General features: G+C 43.6%; 1 protein-coding gene across 4 annotated transcripts in view; it reads right to left on the bottom strand.

Moving 5' to 3' along the window:
- Positions 1-22,262, bottom strand: part of LOC126025670 (histone-lysine N-methyltransferase PRDM9-like) — a 57,782-nt gene extending 35,520 nt beyond the window's left edge. Inside the window, exons 1-4 of one of the 4 annotated variants that reach the window (XM_049785464.1) lie at positions 22,018-22,262; positions 20,210-20,336; positions 18,849-18,929; positions 10,126-11,732 (exon numbers count right to left, since the gene is read on the bottom strand). In XM_049785464.1, coding sequence (XP_049641421.1) covers positions 10,270-11,732; positions 18,849-18,929; positions 20,210-20,336; positions 22,018-22,050 — 1,704 coding nt within the window. In that variant the 5' untranslated portion in view covers positions 22,051-22,262 and the 3' untranslated portion in view covers positions 10,126-10,269. Of the gene's footprint in view, positions 1-10,125; positions 11,733-18,848; positions 18,930-20,209; positions 20,337-22,017 lie in introns of those variants that run through there. The other 3 variants (XM_049785465.1, XM_049785466.1, XM_049785467.1) reach the window with 3 other exon arrangements.

Here is a 22,262-nt window from a genome sequence, read left to right as displayed (position 1 = left end):
CCTGTGTGAAAGCCCTATTAATGCCCCACAGAGCTGAAAGAAAATGCACGTATTTGCCATTTAAAACACCTCATGAGCGACTGAGCAATAGGATATAGGGAGGGCTAAGGCACGGCAGAGGACCTGCAAGGATTCAACCCCAGGCATCCCATAGGACCTATGAGGCAGCCAGGAGTCATTCCTGCATACAGAGCAGGAGGAATCCCTGAACAAAATAATTTTTACAAATATCCCACTATAGCATATTCCTGTGAAACGTCAATGACTTTGCTTTGCTTTTTAATTATCTTTATGTGCTACCGGGGTCCCCACCAGGCCATGCTCCTATTTACTCCGGCTGTGCGCTCACGAAGCACACTTGGTGAGTAGTGTTTACAATAGCCACAATCTGAAAACAACCCAGTTGCCCAAGATCAGATGAGTGGATAAAGAATCTTTGGAGTACATAGATGCACTGGAATACCATGTAGCTGTTAGGAAAAATGAAGCCATGACATTTGTTTATACGTGGAAGGAGATGGAGAGTATTATATGAGTCACAGGGAGCAGAATAGACATTGTAATAATGCCCAGACACAATAGAGATAGGGGCCAGAAGGGCAGCTCACAAAGAGTAGTGAGTGCAGTTAGGGAAATACTATATTAACAGCTATCATTACTATCTTAATGAGTGAGAGAAGTAAAATGCCTGTCTCAAATACAGGAAGAGGTTGAGAAGGGGGGCACTGGTGATGGGAATCTTGCACTGGTGAAGGGGGTGTTCTGTTTATGACTGAAACCCAACTACAATCATGTTTATAATCATGGTGCTTAAATATGTTATGTAAAAAATAATTAAAAAAAAAGAGGGGGCCGGAGAGATAGCATGGAGGTAAGGCGTTTGCCTTTCATGCAGGAGGTCATCGGTTCGAATCCCGGCGCCCCATATGGTCCCCTGTGCCTGCCAGGAGCAATTTCTGAGCCTGGAGCCAGAAATAACCCCTGAGCACTGCCGGGTGTGACCCAAAAGCCACAAAAAAAAAAAAAGAAAAGAAAAAAAATAAAGGGGCCGAAGTGGTAGCGCAAGTTGTAAGGTGTCTGCCTTGCCTGCACTAGCCTAGGACAGACCGCAGTTCGATTTTCCGGCGTTTCATATGGTCCCCCAAGCCAGGAGCGATTTCTGAGTGCATAGCCAGCAGCAGCCCCTGAGCGTCACTGGTTGTGGCCTAAAAACCAAAATAAATAAATAAATAAATAAATAAATAAAACAAAAAGGAAGACGACATTGTTTACTAAAAAAGGGGGAATTGTTATATATGAAAACATTTACTGATCCTACCCTAATCAATTATTGTACCCACCCTAGGGTGTGATCTAGTGATAGTATATTGGATTATTCCTTACTTGGTATTCTGCTCCCACCTGATTCTTGTCTATAAAAGCAAGGGTCTGAGGAATGCTGGGTATTCTTCATCCTTATCCACTGAATAAAGCTGATATCTCCTGAAGCCTGACTGCCTGTGTTTTCTACTCGCCGCTATCCTGAACCTTTAGATCTACTGGCTGAACAGGGTGGCAGACGAGTGGTCCGAGCTGGAGGAGAAAGACCTCATCCTCCATCCTATCACCTTCCAGCCCCATCATGGGCTGAATTACTACATAAAACCAAAAATATTTGGGGCCAGAATGATAGCACAATGGGTAGGGCATTTTTGTTGCACATGGCTGACCCAATTTAATCCCAGGCATTCCATATAGTTCCATGTGCTGGCCAGGAGTCATATTTAAACACAGAGGCAGGATTAACTCCTGAGCATCATCATGTGTGCCAAAAACAAAATCAAAACAAAATGAATTGTCACAATGAAAAACTTGGTAATCGGGCCGGTGAGGTGGTGCTACAGGCAAGGTGTCTGCCTTGCAAGCGCTAGCCAAGGAAGGACCTCGGTTCGATCCCCCAGCGTCCCATATGGTCCCCACAAGCCAGGGGTAATTTCTGAGCGCTTAGCAGGAGTAACCACTGAGCATCAAACGGGTGTGGCCCAAAAAAACAAAAAAAAAAGAAAAGAAAAGAAAAATTGGTAATCAAATTGAGCAACAGCTGCTGTGGACCAGAAGGGGATTTGGGAGTGGTTGGGGCTGTGGAAGGAGGAGACACCAAGGCAACGAACCCTGGTCCTGCTTATGAGAATGCCAGGGTTCTGTGTGGTCAGCTGTGGGGCACACTGATTCAGGGTTGGACACGAGGGTCTCATGTTTCCAGAGAAGTTTGGCTTCTGAGAAAAATTTACGAGGTTAGGGAGGGAGTTTCGCTTTGCCACAGCTTGGTGGTAAACATTCAGAAATCAACCTCCTGGTTCCTCCTCAAATAGTACTAGCCACAATCTGATAAGATTTGGTTTTTCGGGGAGGCGAGGTGGCACTAGAGGTAAGGTGTCTGCCTTGCAAGCGCTAGCCAAGGAAAGATCGCGACCGCAGTTTGATTCCCCGGCGTCCCATAGGGTCCCCCAAGCCAGGGGCAATTTCTGAGCGCTTAGCCAGGAGTAACCCCAGAGCATCAAACAGTGTGGCCCGATAAAACCAAAAAAAAAAAAAAAAAAGACTTGGTTTTTCAAGCTGTGGTCCCCTCTCTGCAAATGAACACTCTCACTGGGAACTGTTCTGACCTTGGAAGACTGAAGCAGAAGTGATAGGGACATAGAGACCCGCTAGTTCCTATCATGTCCTTAAATTCACCTACTCTTCTGCCTCAGATGAGTCACCTGAACTTGTTTGGAGGGAGAAGTCACTATGCCCTTCCTCCAAGTGGTCCCTCTCACTTTAATTTTTTTTGTTTTGTGCCCAGTATTTGTTATCCATCCATCTGTGCACCTGAACTAAGTCAAAAGTCCTGAAGGGTGAGGCATAGGGGAGAGAGAAAGGGAGGCAGCTGGATTTCTTCATGGGTTGGAATAAGCTGACCTGCACCTAAAGCAGCCTCTAGGGTTCTATAGATTGGGACTTGGTGTGGAGTTAAGGAACCTCAGTACTGGCAGTTTTACTGTTCCTGGCTGTAGAAGTAAAGTACATGCTGTCTCTTTAACACATATTTCTGGTGGGTTTTCTTCGACTCTGAGATGCCCATATTCTCTCTTGAACAAGATTTTCTCTTTCTGTCCCCTAATATTTTACTAAGAAAGTATCTTTTAATAAAAACTATCTCTTTTCGAAGGAAGGAAGGATAGAGGGACCAATGGAGGAAGTAAGGAAAGGCAGGAAAGAAAGATGGAGGGAAAGAAAGAAGAAGGATTTTTCTGGAAGCACACCTAGTACAGATAAAATAAATGGGTTCCATTCAAAGTTGCAACTCTGGCATCAACATGTGGAAAGTGGCAATCTTGAAATGTTCACACTCACCAAGCAATGGCAAAGAGTTCACACTGCTGCACTGTGTGAGATAATAGTTAAACCTTTAAAAATTCTCGAGAAGTTGTCATTTTATTTCTCTTCAGTCTCCACTGAATGTCTTGACTGGGCTAGGGACCCTTATAGCTCAGCATCAGATGGTAGAAAAGACATGACTTTACAGGAGCAGGAAGAACTAACTGAACTGAGACAAAATCGTGGTTTCAAGCTAAGATTTGCTGATCTACCTTTGGACAGTTTTTGGTTGGATACTGCCAAGGAGTTCCCTGTTCTGGCAGACAAAGCTATTTTGACATTGCTCCCATTTTCCACTACATATCTGTGTGAGGTGAGTTTTTCAAACCTGATTGCTATAAAAACTAAAGGCACAGAGAGACTAAGAGCTGTTGACAAAGAGCTACATGTGTGTCTTTCTTCGATTCCTGCAGAATATCAGCTTTGTATTCAGCCAAACAGGCCCAGGTTTCGCACTAAGTAAACAGAAATATGAACAATTATAAAATACTTTATTTCATAATAGTGATTCTAAAATAATTTCTTTGTGTTTGATTCCTATTCAAGAGAATTACTTTATAGTCAATCTAAGCACAGAGTTAAATTTTTTAAACATTTTCTAATGGTGGTGTGCCTCATGTTTTTTTTTTTTCTTGAAAAAAGTGTGCCTTTGCACAAAATATGTTGAAAAACACTGATTTAGAGCTCAGTGTAGAGCCAATGAGCACTTGTGTGAAGGCCAGGGGGAATTGTCCAAAGAAGTTAAGGAAAATGCCCATATTTGCTATTTAAAATACCTCACTAGAGCCTGAGCCATAGGACAAAGAGGGCTAATCCACTGGTGGCGACCAGCCCAAATTCAATCCCAGGCATCCCTAGAGACCCTCAAACTACCAGGAGTAATTCCTAAGCACAGAGCAAGGAGGAATCCCTGAACATTGCTGTGAGTGGCACCTAAACAAAAAAAAAATTTTGAAAGGTACCACTGTAGCATATTACTCTGAAACATCACTGAATATTTTTTCCTTTTATTTATTTATGTATTTATTTTTAATATACTAATGACATCCCCACCAGACGACTGCCATCTTTACTCTGGCTTTGTCCTCACTAATCACACTTGGGAAGCACTATTTACAACAGCCATAATCTGAAAACAACCCAAGTGCCTGATACCAGATGACTGGGTAAAGAATCTTTTTGGTACATATACGATACGCACTGGAATACCATCAAGTGGTTAGGAAAAATGAAATCATGACATTTGCTTATACATGGAAGAATATGGAGACTTATGCTGAATGAATCCGATGGAATAGACATAGAAGTATCTCACTTATTTGTGGGATATAAGCAAAAAAAAAAAATAAGACAGTATAGCAACAATACTCAAAGACAATAGAGACAAGGATCAAGAGAAACAGTGATTGGTAAGAAGCTTACCATGGATTGTGGAGCAGTGCAGTAGGGTACAGAAGTACCCTATATTAAGTACCACTCTGACAGTGACAATCATAGCTGAAACTTATTGCTCTAAACAAGTCTAAACAAGAAAAATGTAAGAAATAGAAGTAAAATGTTTGCCCAAACAAAACAGGCAGAGGGCAGGAGGGAAACTGAAACTTTGCCCTACCTCCTTCTTCCTTTCACCCACCCTTTTTGAAGACACACTTAGGCTTAGTTAAGCATTGTAAAAGTACTTTTATGTTTTAACTACATCTGCTTGTAGCAAGTCAGCCCCTGAAGAGGTTGACTGATGGAGGGATGGAGGATGAGGTCTTTCCCTTCCAGCTCGGAGCATGCGTCTGCCACCCTGTCTAGCCGACGGTTCTGAGGTGAAATGGCGGGTAAACAGCTCGCAGACAGTCAGCTCGTTGAAATATTTGCTTTATTCGGTGGACAAGACTGAAGTCCAAAGACTCAGCTTCAGTTCCAGCCCAAAGAGCTCTGGCCTTCCACAGACTCTTGTTTTTATCCACCAGAATCAGGTACCACCCAATGGTGGTATCAGATACCAACCAATGATGGAAGCAGAATCAGGTACTACCCTAGGGTGGGGCAGAATGCCAGGTCACACCCTAGGGTAGGGCACAATCACCAATCAGTTTAGGATGAGTAACATAGTAATCCCCTAAAATATTTACATACACAACATCTGCCCTTCCCACACCAGGTAGCTAGAGAATGAATAAAAAAGATCACAGGAGGTTAGTGGGCATTCAGCCCATAAAACTGAAAACCCTCAGACCCCAATCTTTCTATCCTTTATGTCATTTTGTTATCTTTTTTTGCTTTAATTTGTGGCACAGCAGCATTTAAAATTTACTGGGGGAAATAACACAACCAGGGTTTGAGCAAGCCCATTTGTCAGTGGAGCAGGGAAATCAATAGGGTCCCCTCCTGGATCATCACTATCAAGATTCACTCATGCTGGACTAATTGTGAAGACTTTTATTGAAGCACCAGCCTACATGGCCCTCCTACTGAGCTGCTTCTTGCTGCCCTGGTGCATTTACCAGCGTCTTTCACATTGACTGAATATGCAATGACCTTGAGAGATTCTCTCGCACACAAGCCCTGAGAAGGGGGGACATACCATTAATGGTGCATTCTCGATCTAAAGACATTCCCAGAAATAAGTTCACTAATGGAGATCCCCCTTTCCATAGTATAACTTAGATTTCAGTATATCAGATGAGAAAGATGAGCTGGTTACCACTTATAGACTCAGAGTCTGAAAAAGGCTCAGTAGAAGTGCTCCTTTCAGCCCAACCCTAAATCCCCCGTAGAAATGACTCCAGAAGTAGTTCCAAGAGAAGCTTATGGTTAAAACCCTTATTGTTTCATAAATGGTCTATTACATCAAGGCTACATGAGCTTCACCCTTACTCAACCATCTGGAAGATAATCATCCTCTATCTTCTGAAGGCTTGAAAACGGATTCACTCAGACACTTTAAAATGACCTGTTCTTCATATGGACCTACGTCTCCTTAGTAGAATACCTTAAAGTCTGGATTCCAAGTGCAGTTTGGTCCTCAGGATTTTCATGTGGTTGTTAGAATCTTCCTAAGCCCTTCTTGATACATACAATGGAAATGTGCTTTAGTGATAAAGCCAAAAAAAATCCCATGCCTTGGGTCTATTTGGGAGAAAATTTCAGGGATTCAATTGACTTATGAAATGCAAATAGTCACGGGAGAGTGGGAGAACACGATAAATGAAGATGCCTTGCCTCAGGTTTTTTTAGCTCAAGACCATGAGGCAGCATTGTGTACTTCAGAAAATATTGATGCAGGTACTGAATTTAAGGGAATTTATACATGAACTTAACGGGAAATTTCCAAACTATATGCAGAATTTATTAGGAAACTGAGGGATGTATTTCAGAGACAAGTTAATATTGATGTATGGTAGTTAGACACACCCCTTGGCTTACGCTATTCAATGACAGTAGAGCCTGGACACACACCCTAGATACACCCCTTGGACATGCCCCTTAAAATGCCAGGGGTAAAAGGAAAAACTTGGACTGTTGTGGGGGAGTTAGGGGCTAAGATAGTGACCACAGCAGTGCTTGTTGGTCCAAGGGAGACCAGAAAAAAGGACCAGAGACATGCTACCTGTTATATCTATTTCCTTCTCTCTCTTCTTTGAACCCAGGCCCTCCCAGGCCATTCTTAGCTCATAAAATATATATACAACACGTGGGTTGTGGTAATGGCGAGGTTTGTTCACTAAAAAGCAACAAATAATGAGGAATACATCTCGACACTCCCAAGAAAATATCTTTGGTCATATAATATTCATTGCTATGGGCGAAATGTCCTTCACATTGCCTAACAAGTGGTTTTCTTGGTTTTTCAAGTATCTTGAGATCCATCTTTTTCTCCTGAGCTGAAGGAGATGGGTTCCCAAGATGTGGGGTAGTTAGATTTCCACCCAGTCGCCCATTACTTCAGGCCATCACTCTGGCAGAGGAGAAAAATGTCTTCCAAGAAAATGCCTGAGACTTTAAGGAGACAGTGTGAATTTTGTAACACGTAAGCAGTGGTTGGTAATTTGAGAACTTTAAAGTTTCTGGATGTCACTTAGAATTAGCATCAAACAGGTTAGAAGGGGTAGAGAAGACAGAATCTGTCAACTCGAGAATTGTAGGCAGCTGTGGAATAACCAAAAAACAGACATACGGCTCTGTTCTTGTGCAGAGGCCAGAAGACTGCAATATGATCAATCCTAGGAGTTTGATTTCAGGAGGCTCTTTGCCGTGTTCTCTCCAGACCTCTTATCCTTACCCACATTAGCTCTCCAGACTGATCTTCAGGTAGGGTCTCTGCTTCTATGTTCTGCATTTACCTGGGAGGAAACTTTTGTTTATTTTGTGCTTATTGACACAACAGGAATGATTTTGAGTTACCCAAACCTACACGGGGCAATGTTCCCAAGGGCTACAGATAATGTTCTCCAATCAGTGCAAACATTGTTGATATTACGGAACAAGAATGTTAATATCTTTATAGCATAATTCAAAGAGAAGATATGAATCTCAGAGGTAACTTGAGAATAGTTCAGTCTGTCTCCTGAGACACCCAGTAATTACCATTCTCGTGCATTAGCCCATTCTGTGGTCTCTTATCAGGTCGGCTTGGGGCTTCCCAGTAGAGAAGAAACATAAATGGAAAAGAGACCATCAGGAGACATATTTCCCTGCATCTTCTATTTGTCTAATCTATATCTTTTCATTTGGTTGTTGGTACCCAGCAAAGCTCTTACGTTGCTTTGAATTGAGGAATTACTTTTGACTTGCTGGGGGACCATATGCTATGCTGGGATTGAACCTGGGTTGGCTGACTGCAAGAGAAATGGCCTTTCTGACTTCTGGTCTTTGCATTTGTGACTTGGCATAGTCATCAATTTTGAGTGAAATAAAGTTCTTTTGTCTTTTACTTCCAGATTGCAAAATACCCCAGAACATAGGGATTTATTGCTAGCATTTGTTTTCTAATAAACTCTGAATAGAGAAATAAGACTCCAGGTAGACTCAACTTGGAGATATGGATCCTGAGTATGCTGAGGGAACACCTTAGACCTTCCTCAAAAGCCTGTTTGCTGGTCCATGATGCCACAAGCCCTTCTGGTCATATCACAGATTCTGTTTCTGTTGGGCAATTAATATCCCCTGGCAAGGGGATAGATACACCTATATCAAGATTTCACAGAACTATGACACTCACCAATTCCTTTAACACAGTGGCACTGTAAATGAGTGTGACAACTTTCAAAAAGTATTATATTTACTTTTCTTGGTCTAATGGTAGGACTGCAGCTCAGCAATATGCAGGTAGAAATATGTACACAGGCTCAGGGCTCCCAGACAATCAAAGAGGGAAACTTGTCAACCTGTCAACCCCTTGATTTCTTCTCCAAGAAAATGCTTTCGTGTTGTTGCACAGAATTTAAAACAAATATACACGAACTGAACTCCAAATGTCTGTGGATTTCACAGTGGTCACAGAAATGTCATAAAATCCAGACTTGAGTTTCACATTGTATAGTCTCTGCTGCTATTGACTGATCGTCAATGTGTGAGGACCACTTCTTTTCTTAGAACACAGATGCTCAGATGGGACTGTTTCAGGGGAGTGTCTCTTCAGGCACGCAGCACAGCAGCTGCTCCTGTGAGTGTACACCTGTGAACCACAAATGCACCTGGCTCTCAGATCACATCTAGCTGGTTACTTGTTTTCTTTTCTTTTTCTTTTTTTTCTTTTTTTTTTTCTTTTTTTGGTTTTTGGGTCACACCCAGCAGTGCTCAGGGGTTACTCCTGGCTCTATGCTCAGAAATCACTCCTGGCAGGCTCTGGGGAACTATATGGGATGCCGGGATTCGAACCAATGACCTTCTGCATGAAAGGCAAACGCCTTAACTCCATGCTATCTCTCCGGCCCCACTTCTTTTTTATTTTCTGACATGACCGAAATCTTACTTCTGTTTTATTTTCGGACACGACCGAAATTGAACTTCAACACTGAAACTCATTTCTTTACCTTTCCTTAAGGACAAAGCTATTTTTCAAAATTGCTGAAATATTGGAGTTTTCTAAGTATACATGATCAGTACTTGCAGTGAGACCAACACATATGTCATTACAAATGGTTCTGCTTTCTTGGGGAGCTCCATTACATGTTCCAACATGAAAGTATGAATAAAGGACAGAATAGTACAGCAATAGGGTGTGTCTTGCAACCAGCATCTCATATGGTATCCTGGTAACTCCTGAGAAACTCCAGAGCCATGAATAATTAATCCCTTACCATCACTTGTTTGTCCCAAAAACAGAGATTGAATTCATGAGTTCTAGAAAAAAGGGCATATTTCTATTGGTTATTGAAGAAAAACAAAGGGACATACTGAACTTTTCTCAACTGAAACCAGATATGAGTCCCATTCTTTGCCTCAGACCCTGAATCTGCAGGGGAAAATCAGAAGGCATGAGCATCCCTATCATCTCTTCATGCAAAACAGCTGCCTGACACTCAGATGTGGGTTGTCACATGTGTCTCTTGCACAGTAATACACGATCGTCTATATATCTTTGAGTCTAGGAATCATTAATAACCTAATCCGACTGACCTCAAATACTTTAATACGGACTGATTTTCGGTGTAGAAGTGGATGATAGTCTGAGTTTCCTGTCCTTTCTTTCTCCTCTGATTTCAAGAGTGAAGGAAATATTAGACATCAAACTGTATGAAGACAAAATTTATTGGTGTACAGAGCAAAATATGGAAGGGGTTAGAGTCAATACACTTCCCTAGCCATCTTCTCAAGTACATTATGCAGTTTTGGGCAGCTCCATTTGTTCTCTGTAGATTCTGAGATGTCATTTAGTCAATTTTGCTTCAAATTTAGGAATTCTCCTTTGTGTATCGTCTGGTGTCTGATGAGATGTGACCTCTGACTGAAGCCTTTCCCACACTCGTTGCACACATGGGGCCTCTCCCCTGTATGTGTCCTCTCATGAGTGATGAGTTGTGAACCCTGAATGAAGCCTCGCCCACACTCCTTACAAACATAAGGCTTCTCGCCTGTGTGTATCCTCTGGTGTGTGATGAGATCTGACCTCCAACTGAAGCCTCGCCCACACTCCTTGCAAACATGGGGTTTCTCTCCTGTATGTGTCCTCTGGTGTGTGATGAGATGCAGCCTCCGACTGAATCCTCTACCACAGTCGCTGCACACATAAGGCTTCTCTCCTGTGTGTGTCCTCTCGTGAGTAATGAGAGCTGACCTACATCTGAATCCTTGCTCGCACACCCTACACACATAGGGCTTCTCCCCTGTGTGTGTCCTCTTGTGTTTTGTGAGATCTGAATACCAACTGAAGCCTCGTCCACACTCCCTGCACACATAGGGCTTCTCTCCTGTGTGCGTCCTCTGGTGTCTGATGAGACTTGCATGCCGAATGAAGACTCGCCCACACACACTGCAAACATAGGGCTTCTGCCCTGTGTGTGTCCTCTCATGTTTAACGAGAGCTGACCTACATTTGAATACTCGCTCACACTCCCTGCACACATAGGGTTTCTCCCTGGTGTGTGTCTTCTGGTGTTTAATGAGATTTGCATGTGGATTGAAGCCTAGCCCACACTCTCTGCAACCACAGGGCTCCTCCCGTATGTGTGTCCTCTGGTGTCTGATAAGATATGACCTCTGACTGAAGCCTCGCCCACACTCGTTGCAAACATGGGGCTTCTTCTCTGTGTGAGTTCTTTGGTGTCTGATGTGACTTGACCTCTGATTGAAGCTTTGTCCACACTCCTTGCAAACATAGGGTTTCTCCCCTGTGTGACTTCTCTGGTGTGTGATGAGATATGATCCATCACAGAAGACCTGCCTGGTTTTTACATATTTCTCTTTTAAAATTCTTGGAATTCCTTTCCCTGCAATTACTCTGCCTGTGTCTTTTGGATTTTCTTTCCAGCCTGTATTAGTTTTTTTCTCCATTGTCTTCTCATGGTTATCAGAGCTTCCTATTTTTTTACTAGATACATTAGAAAAAGCTTTTGAAATTGTTTTATCAATTATCTTCTTAGCCAAACGGATGGAACTTTTATTGTGCCTTTGATTTTCAATTATGTCATTTCTTGTTTTATCATTATATGGATTAGAATGCTGCTGCCATTGGTTCTGATCACGTGGACAGAAATTCTCTAATTGAGGGTGCTTTCTTGCAAATGCTCCTGGGAGCTTCCGATAGGGATGACTATATTTCATATGATGACTGAGGAAGTTCTGACAGGTGAAGGTGAGAGAACAGAAGGAACATGGATGGATTTCTGGCTTTGGTTCAGCTGAAAGAGGAAGGTTTTGGTCAGAGAAGATTTGATAAGGCTATTTGAACCATAGCTCTATCTCCTGCTAAAAATCTGTTCTCCTAGCTTTCCTTATTATGTTGATAAAGCAATATAAAACCTTCCTACTCCTAAATAGTCTGGTGGGGTTTTTGTTTGATTGGATTTTTCACCACACCTTGCTCAGAGCTCTCTCAAGTCTGTTTTCTGGGATGACTCCTGGAAGGCATAGTGAACTGTATGGAATGCTGTAGTATACCTATGGCCTCTACACAGTGTTTTGCCATTCTATTCTCATTCACCCAATCCCTTCCAGTTTTAAGAACATCTGTATTCAGAAATTTTGTTTTTGGGTCAAACCTTCACAGTGCTCAGGGGTTACTCCCTTTTTTGCACCCAACAAGAAGTCCTTGCTGCCTGAGTGAGACTGTATATGGGGCCTAGGATTGAACCTGGGTTGCTAAAGGCAAACATACAATCCACTTGACAACTGTTATGACGGCTATCCTGGAACATTTTGACATAAAGTTTTAAGTGACCTTTCCATACACAGTACCCAGAAGTCATATTACAGTGTGATGTGATTTCTAAAGATATTTTATTCTCCTGAGATATACTGACATTGATTTCATGAGGACAAATTATCATTAGTGACTTACTATGGCAGGAAAATTATTAATGTGGTGAGGAAGCACCTAGCTTGGAGTTGTAGGCAGGTTAGAATTATGGTTAGAGAGATATGTGAATAAACTTACTACATATACTCGAATGCCTTATCTCCATGCTATTTCTCCGGCCCCTAATTTTATAGAATTTTTTTTTGTTTTTGTTTTTGTTTTTGGGTCACACCCGGCAGTGCTCAGGGGCCACTCCTGGCTGTCTGCTCAGAAATAGCTCCTGGCAGGCACGGGGACCACATGGGACACCGGGATTCGAACCAACCACCTTTGGTCCTGGATCGGCTGCTTGCAAGGCAAACGCCGCTGTGCTATCTCTCCGGGCCCAGTTTTATAGAATTTTTTATAAAATATCTTATCTTTTAGCTTCTCCCTGGATAAAAAGTATGGTTGCTGCTCTTTGCTATGCCCCAATAGCAAACTGCTGCTATAGCCCAATTATCAGGCCCATTAAATGGCTCTACTTAAGCAATAAACAACCTCATACCCTTGTGCCAAATTTGGAATTGATAGCTTTTCTGGTAAAGGGAGACTGCAAACACATTTCCTACTGGGTTATGACCCCCCTAGCATTGTCTTGCCTATTCCAAAAAGGGAAATCAAATCCATTCTACCTCTCAGTGAGCCTCTTCAAAGAGCCTTAGCTGATTTCTCAGAAGAAATTTCTTTCCACTATCTAGCTGGAAGAGTCGGATTTTCTCAGAAAGATGTCTTTTGTAATTTCTTCTAGAATCTGTTCTCCATTCCTGATGCTCTGATATTTTATATAGATGGCCCCTCACTGATGAGTACAGTGTCTACAAACTATAAGTCTGCCCAACAAATGGAACTTGCCATATTGATTTACTTACTTTCTCAACTGTCAGGCCCATGTATCATGGTGAGTGACAGCATACATGGACAGCCTTTTCCCAGGGATTCTCACTGCTTCCCTAAATGCTCATAACCAAGTGGTTCAAGAATTACTTCAGCAACTCCAAACCCTTTATTTTTGTTTTTTTTTGGGTCACACCCACTGGCGTTCAAGGGTTATTCCTGGCCCTGTACTCAGAAATCACTCCCGGAGGAGCCGAAGAGATAGCATAGTGGTAGGGCATTTGCCTTGCACACAGCCAGTCCAAGATGGATCCTGGTTCGAATCCTGGAATCCTCATATGGTCCCCTGCCAGGAGTGATTTCTGAGCACAGAGCCAGGAGTAACCCCTGAGCGCAACCAGGTGTGAACCAAAAAAAAAAAAAATCACTCTTGGCAGGCTCAGGGCCCATCTGGGATACTGGGAATCAAATGGGGTCCATCCTGGGTTACTCTCATGCAAGGCAAACACCCTACCGCTGTGCTATAGCCCTGGCCCCAACTTCAAACCATTTTAAGACAGTATTCTGGATCCACTGTCATCACCTACATAAGATCTTATTCTGGCCTCACCAGCCAATGGCTCAAGGAAATGAAATTGCTGATCGCCTGGAAGCACCTCTTTTTACATCACCTATAAAAGAGCATCAAGCGGGGCCTGGAGAGATAGCACAGCAGCGTTTGCCTTGCAAGCAGCCGATCCAGGACCAAAGGTGATTGGTTCGAATCCCGGTGTCCCATATGGTCCCCCGTGCCTGCCAAGAGCTATTTCTGAGCAGACAGCCAGGAGTAACCCCTGAGCACCGCCGGGTGTGACCAAAAACCAAAAAAAAAAAAAAAAAAAGAGCATCAAGCTACACACATGAACACTCACCTTCATGTACATTACTTGCATATCATTGAAGCAAGCCAGAATGTCAGGGCATGTAATATTGATGCCCCTTTGAACTGTCGCCAAACCCCGAGGTCTGCCGATAAATAATTTGAGGCAGATAGATGTTATGCATGTAAAACCTCTTTTCCAAACAAGCCATATCTTCATTTAGTAGTTGGCACTTATTCTCATTTTATGTGGCTATGACTTCTGGAAGAGCTATGGCTGTTTATTTTTACTACAATGTTTCCCCGTCATGGGCATTCCCAATACTATCAAAAGTGATAATGGCCCAGCCTACATTAGTAAAATTTTTCAATCATTCTGCAAAGAATGACACATCACTTGTGATCCTCAGGGACAAGGCATAATTGAACATGCTCACAGAACCCTCAAAACTCAATTATTAAAATACAGGAGAAGGCACATGCCACCAAATGATCTTATATCCTAACAATATTTTCACTAAACCTCTTCAATTTACCCACACAACTGCAAAAAAACACTTTCAAGAAGATGCATGGACTCAAGAAACTGTTAACTCACCTATTTGGATAAAAATTCATTAAGAATGGATAGCTGGTAATCTCCTCATTCGAGGAAACGGACACACTTATATTTCTAAAGCTGGCAGCAACACCAAAAAAACTCTGGGTCCCAACTATACTCTGGCAGAAGTAGAATTCTCACAAATGATTAAATCAAGCTACAGGTTCCTGCTGAATGGGATAAGGAGCCCTCCAAGCTGAAGCATTTCTGATCCTCCACAAAGACAACACAGAATACCCAAGAGAAAAAGGAAACCAGCTGCAATTACAACAGATAATCCGGACAACAAGCCCACATTAACAACTCAATTACCCTTGTGCTCTAGAACACCACCTCACTCCCACAAGCCTGAGCACTCCTCACACACCTTCAACCTCCCGTCGCTATGGACTGCCGCTCATATCAGAACTGCTCAAGGACTGATGTCAGTCCATAATTCTATTTAGCAGCTGCAGGACATTTCCATCATATATTTGACTGCCATCAACTGACAGATCACCTCCTTAACTGAAGCAGTATTACAGACACTACCCACTTTGGACTTATTCAACAGACTAGGGGTAGATGCATATTTCTTCATGAGTATTTCCTCATGTGCATTTTTTTTTTTTTGTGGGGAACAGTATCGCTTCTTTGGACTGTGCAGCAGAAAAGAGGAGAGTGTGTAGTTTTTGAGGTATTTCTTGGGGAATAGTGTTGTTTACCTATGTATCAGGAATTATAGAGAATGGCATCAACTGAGAGACAGATACAACAACCTAGCCAAAGTTCCTTGATGGTCCAATAGTACTCAGTGGCATTATCCTTTTTTTTTTTTTTTTTTTGCATAGACCCATTAAAATGGAGAAATCTTAAGTGAGACAGGAGTTCCTGTTCAATTAGGGATAAAAACTCAAAAAATTTTAAACTGAGGTAGGTCTTTTCCCCTAAACATTTGTCATATTGACTTGATTTGAGCTTTGAGCATCAGTTGTTCTAAAATCGACCACATGCCCCCAAACTTTGGGACCCATCACTGAACCAAGAACAGATTTTGTGCCACCCTAACAAAGAATCCAGGGACAGGTTTTTTTTTTGTTTTTGTTTTTTTTTTTGGTTTTTGGGTCACACCCGGCGGTGCTCAGGGGTTACTCCTGGCTGTCTGCTCAGAAATAGCTCCTGGCAGGCACAGGGGACCATATGGGACACCGGGATTTGAACCAACCACCTTTAGTCCTGGATCGGCTGCTTGCAAGGCAAACACCACTGTGCTATCTCTCCGGGCCCCTAGGGACAGGTTTTAAGCCAGCCTGGCAATGAATTGAAAAACCAGGCATCTTTTGTGATACCCAGTCAACAACTTGCAACTCTGGCATCTTTATGACATCCTAGTAATGACTTGTAAACATGGGCATTCTTTGTCGTGCCCTAGCAATGACAGAGGACTTCTGAAAGCCCAAGGATTCTTGTAATATGACTACAATAACAGCCACCCTGAGAACTTTCTTTGGGACAAAAAAAACTCTGTGGTTAAGCAAAACTTAGATTGTTTGAAGCCTACAGTTGGAATGTATAAGCAATTCATCTTGGGGAAAGGTAACCAGCCCTCTATCTAGGGTTAAAGGCTTATTTATTTGGGGCTGGTGAGGTGGTGCTTGAGGTAAAGTGTCTGCCTTGCAAGTGCTAGACAAGGAAGGAACATGGTTCAATCCCCCTGCGTCCCCCATATGGTCCCCCCAAGCCAGGGGCAATTTCTGAGCGCTTAGCCAGGAGTAACTCCTGAGCATCAAATGGGTGTGGCCCAAAAAACAAAAAATAAAAAAAGGTTTCTTTATTTATTTCCCCAGATTTTACCATGCCTATGCAAAATAATAACCAAAATAACTAACTTTGGGGGGGGGGGTTGGGTCACACGAGTGGCGCTCACAGGCTATTCCTAGCTCTGCACTCAGAAATTGCTCCTGGCAGGCTCAGGGGACCATATGGGATGTCAGGAATCAAACCACCATCTGTTCTGGGTTGGCCATATGCAAGGCAAATGTCCTATCACTGTGCTATCTCTCCAGCCCCTCAAAATAACTTTTGTAACTCCTATTTGAGGGTTCTTGCCCAAATACCCTGTCTTCTAAAATTCTAGCATTTGGAACATGATCTATTCTGGTTTACCTCACATTTTATGCATTTAAGTAAACAAAAAAAGAAGGAATTGTTGGACTACAACTTATGATTTGATTCCACCGAAAACAAAGATCATCCCTGATTTTTTGTATTTGTTTGTTTACAACTTGGTTCTACCCAAAACAGAGATTTTCCTAACTTAGCCTGTATTAAGCAAACCTGGGCAGGGCAAGTCAGAATACGCCTTTGGTTCATACTCCCCTGCCTGAGAATAGTCTCTATACTCAATAAAAACTGCAATATTGCAGGCAGTTATCTCTCTAGGCTTAATGAGACAAATTACTTCTCAGCCACGCATATTTCTTTTTTACTATGGATTTTGAGCCACACCCAGCAGCACTCAGGGGTTCCTCCTGGCTCCTTGCTCAGAAATCATTCCTGGAAGTCATGGGGACCATATGGGATGCTGAGATTCAAACCACCGTCAATCCTGGGTTGGCTGCTTGCAACACAAAAGCCCTACCACTGCCAGCCCCTGCCAAATATATTTCACTCTCAGCTTTGTTCATGGTTAATTTCTTGCAGCAAATCTTGACCTAGATCTGCTTTCCCTCTGTGGAAATACTGCATTTGAGGTCATTAGAGTAATAATATCCAGACACAATAGACAGCAGGGGTGTGAAGACCAGTGGATGATACGAATCTTGATACAAAAAGTGTTGAGTTCAGCACTAACTGCACAGGCACAGACAACTTACATAATGATAGAAAGAAGCAGAATGGCAGTCCCAGAGACAGGCAGGGAAGGGTGGTAGGAAATGGGGGACAATGGTGGTGAGAAATTTGCACTGGTGAAGGGCAGTGTACATTCTATGAAAGAAACCAACTAAAAACATTTCTGTAACCATGATGCTTAAAAAAGAAAATTATTAAAATAAAAGTATAAGTTAAATGAAACCTGGTTGAACATAAGTTGTTTTTAGATACCGTATTTTCTGGCGTATAAGACAACCCTTCAACCCATGAAAAACTTCCTAAAAGTCTTAAAAGTAAGTTACTTCTTAAAAGTAAGAGGGGTGGGCCCGGAGAGATAGCACAGCGGTGTTTGCCTTGCAAGCAGCCGATACAGGTTGGTTCGAATCCCGGTGACCCATATGGTCCCCCGTGCCTGCCAGGAGCTACTTCTGAGCAGACAGCCAGGAGTAACCCCTGAGCACTGCTGGGTGTGGCCCCCCCCCCCCCAAAAAAAGTAAGAGGGGTGTGGATCACTCGTCCCTGAAGCTGGAACAAGTTTCCGCATGCCGTATACTAGCATATGACTCCCGACTTTTAGGAAGTTTTTCATGGGTTGAAGGGTTGTCTTATACGCCAGAAAATACGGTACTTTTCTATCAGCTGATAGAAAAGATTAAACAGGTTGGGAGGATCATGGCAAAATCTACTTTAGCCTTGTGCTGGGCACAGTCATCAAAGGTTTAAAACTACAGACAAAAAGTATCTTTGAGTGTGGTGTAGAGAGAAAGCACAGCAGAGAGTGTTTGCACTGAAAATGGTTGACCTGAGTTCAATTCCCAACACCCCATAATGTTCCATGAGCCACCAACTCCAGGAGTGATTCCCAAAGCACAAGACCAGGACTAACCCCAAGTACCATTACTGAGTGAACCTGAAAATAAAAGGAGAGGAAGGTAAGCCTCTTCCTTGGGGATACAAAAATTCCATAACAATAAAAGAAAAACACCAGAGTAAAGAAAAATGATACAGGGGCCTGAGAAGGGCACCTGACATGGGTCTGTGCAGAAACAAAGAGAATATAGACAGGGAGTGAAGGTTCAAAATCACAGGATCTGTTCTAAAAATCCACAGACAGAGAACCACAAAGAGCAAATGCAAGACCGCAAAGCTCCAGATTGTTCTGGGACTCGGGATAAAGGCAGTGCATGGGAATGGACCCTGCACCCTTATATGGGAGCCTGATGCCCCAAGCGCAGGGGCATCTCACAAGTGTCCACGATGATTCACATTCAACCAAGGCTCTGAGCCCAGGGGCCTTTTCCCACACTCACCTGAAAACACACATCTCTGTAGCCTCTCCAGCATTCCTCCTTCCAACCAGGAGATCAGTGCAGGCTTCACTCTGCAATGCCCTGCCACAGAACGATGAATCTTGGATTAGACAGGGAAGGGGACAGAGGCGGTGAAAGAGTCTAGTTCCATAACAAAAGCAGGCAAATCGTGGAACAGATGAATAACAGAATCTCTGCTCTCCATATGCACTTTGGTTACTGCAGATGAGAACAGGTTTTAGAACAAGCCTAATTGAGGGGGCTGCATACTATAGCAGGGGAAGAAGGAGCAATAAGACAGTGCTGGCACAGGACGTGGCCAACTTGCATTTTATATAGCTACCCTCTGTCGTTCCCTGAGTCCCTCATGGAGTGAGCAGTGAATGAAGAGCCAGAAGTAAGCACAAGCACCACCAAAGCCCAAAGGTGTCTTAAGAAGAAAAAGCTGGAGGGCCAGAGTAGTGGTGCAGCAGTAGGGCATTTGCCTTGCACGAAGCTGACCCAGGACAGGCGGAGGTTCGGTCCCCTGGTGTCCCATATGGTCCCCCAGTCAGGAGCGATTTCTGAGCGCATAGCCAGGAGGAACCCCTGAACGTTACCAGGTGTGGCCCAAAAATCAAGAAGGAAAAAAAGTAAAAAAAAAAAAAAAAAAAAAAGGCTGGAGTAAGTAGCGGGCATGTTCCATGATCAGGGTTGACAATGATTCGATTTCTAGAACCATATAGGATCCACAAAGCCCCAGCAGTAGTGATTCCTAGGTGCAGACTTGAGCATAAGCGCTTGGAATGCCTGCAGAGTCCAAATACAAAAATAAACAAAAAATTCAAACAGTCCCTGCCCAGGGACAGGATGCAAAGGATTGGGAAATGCTCCGCATACAGGAACATCCGATTTGATTCTCTCAAATGTCCCAAGAAGCATGGGGAGACCTCAGGATCTGTTACTGGGTGGCCCTATTGAAATCATGAAAAGAAATTGGGTCACATATATTTTGCAGTCAGTCTCGTGAGGATTGAAACAATAGTAGAGAGGGGAGTGTATGACAATAAACAAGGTCAACCCATAAATGCTAACAAGCACCCCAAATGATCCCCAAAACCATCAGGAATGATCCCTAAACTCAGAGTGGCAAACACCCAACACAATGTACATTCTCTCTGGTTGCAGAAATGACATTTATAATTATAAAGATAGACTCATCTAAAAAAATAAAGGGTCTAGTGTCAGAATAATGGAAAGGGGATTGACCTTGGTGCTCAGCAGAATCACGTCGCTGTTGAACCCAGATCTCTGCCTGATCCCGGGGCTTTCCAGGCACCCCGGGATGTAGCCTACAGCAGCAGCTTCAAGCCAGCTCTCACCTACTGCCTGCAGGTGCTGGTAGGTCTCCAACATCACATCTTGGTAGAGCTGCATCTGAGAGGCGTCCAAGCACTGCCACTCCTCCGGAGAGAAGCTCACAGCCACATCAGGGAAGGTCACAGCCTCCTGAGCACACTAAGGAGAGGTCAGGATCCAGATTAAGCCAGGGCCCTAGGGAGAGGACAGGACCCCCCAGGATCCTAGAGGAACTCAAAGGCCTCCCTTTTCTGTCCTTGGAGGAATCAGCCTCCGTGTCCATCTCTTGAGGGGAAGCTCCCCAGACATCATGCTAAAAAGCCAAGTCAGTCAACATGATGTGCAGACACTATTCTAGGTTTGCACCCAGACAACTCAGGTCCAATTGCTATAGATTCACTGGTATTGGTGGTCAGAGCTACACTTGAGTATCCAGAGCCAGAAGGAACTGAAAAAGCAACTCTGGGTGTAGACAAATGCTAAACACACAATAGTTTGATCTGCCTCCAGAGTCCATCTATGTCCCAGCATACAAGGAGTGAGATGGGAAATCCAGGGTCCAGTGAGGGAATCAAACCTGTGGTGGTACTATCCATACTCACGGTTCACTCCCAAACAAATCCCTTCTGGTACAGGAAAAAAAAAAAAAAATCACCCTACTCCCAGCAATTATGGCTTCAAGAAACATCCTTTGCTCCTGTTTCCCAATAAGAACCACAAGCCACGGGACTGTAAACAAGAGCTTTTGGAAATGCAACTGGTTTACTGAGGAGAAATCTGATTGTAGTGAGGAGGCTCGACTCTGCAGAATGGAAGGACAAAAGAGCTGAGCTGCAAGTCCTGGAACCAGAGCAAAAGTGCCACGGAGAGTGCGCACAGAGTCAATGTGAGGTCAATCCCAGGCAAAGATTCAAGAGTCCCTTGACATAGCCTGGAGCAAACTCTGCACAGAGTCCAAAGAAAGCACTGAGCACAGCCGTTAAGGCTCAAATTGAATACAAAGCAAAACAAGTAGACACAGCAAAGCTCAAAGAAACCAAATTAAAACCAAACAAAACCCACACAAAAATACACATACAGAAAAGGACCTTGCTCCATTCTTTCAGGTAAGGCAGAGAATTCTTCACTCAGAACCTAGAGTTAGGAACCCTGGGAGGGGGGCTGTGTGTGCAAAACCTGCATGGAGGGTCCAGAGCTAATACAGAAAGGAGACATGGGTGTAGTCATCAGCCTGACATCTGGGACAGCAGCAATATACAAAAGAACTTTGTGCAGGACCAACAAGACAATCTGATGGATACGTGCCTCAAATGGAGGTGTCATAGGCTGAATCCCCAAGTCCCAGTATTGTCCCCCATCCCCAGAAGATACGATTCTAAATTGCAGAGCCAGGAGAATCTCCTTTTGGCTGTGGTAACATAAACTAGAAATAAATCAAAGAGCTTTTCCCTTCATGAGGCAGGAATGATGCTTCATAGCAGAAATCCTAAATTCAAGGTCTCCTTCCTCACCAACAACCGGGTCCATATTACCAGGAGGGCAACCCTGGAACCTGGCATTCAATAGGGTCTTAGACCTGCTGGGGGTGACCCAAGAACACTGAGTCCTTAGGAAGGCCTGAGCACCACCTGGCGAGGCCCCAAACCAAACACAAGATAACAAACAGGACAAGAGTGTCTTCAAACTGCAGAGGCCAGGGGCCCTGCTAGGAACCACAACCTGACCCAGATAGATTCCTTCCTAAAACATCTCTGGGCCCTAAAGGTCCTGGATGGCTCTGCAGTCCTGTCCACCTACCCTGTCCTTCTGTGGGTGCACAATGGCCCCTTACCTGAAGAGAGGAAGTCAGACGGTGTGGCCCCATCTTCAGCTTGGATTATTCCTGAAGAGCAGCAGCAAAGACCATTGCAAAAAGTCCTGGAGAACAGTCACAGCAACCAAGATGAGCACCACCCCTGCCCAGCTGCTTCCTGCTGCGTCTTGCTAGATCCTAAGCAGATCTGCACGGCTGAATTCCACACCCAGCGCCTGCTCCTTCGCGAGGGGACAAGTGAAAGGCGCCCAAAGAGCATGTTG

The sequence above is a fragment of the Suncus etruscus genome, chromosome 13, assembly GCF_024139225.1.
Source record: "Suncus etruscus isolate mSunEtr1 chromosome 13, mSunEtr1.pri.cur, whole genome shotgun sequence".
Taxonomy (NCBI): domain Eukaryota; kingdom Metazoa; phylum Chordata; class Mammalia; order Eulipotyphla; family Soricidae; genus Suncus; species Suncus etruscus.
Note: the sequence above shows the minus strand (reverse complement) of the source record. Positions and strands in the feature narration are given on the sequence as shown.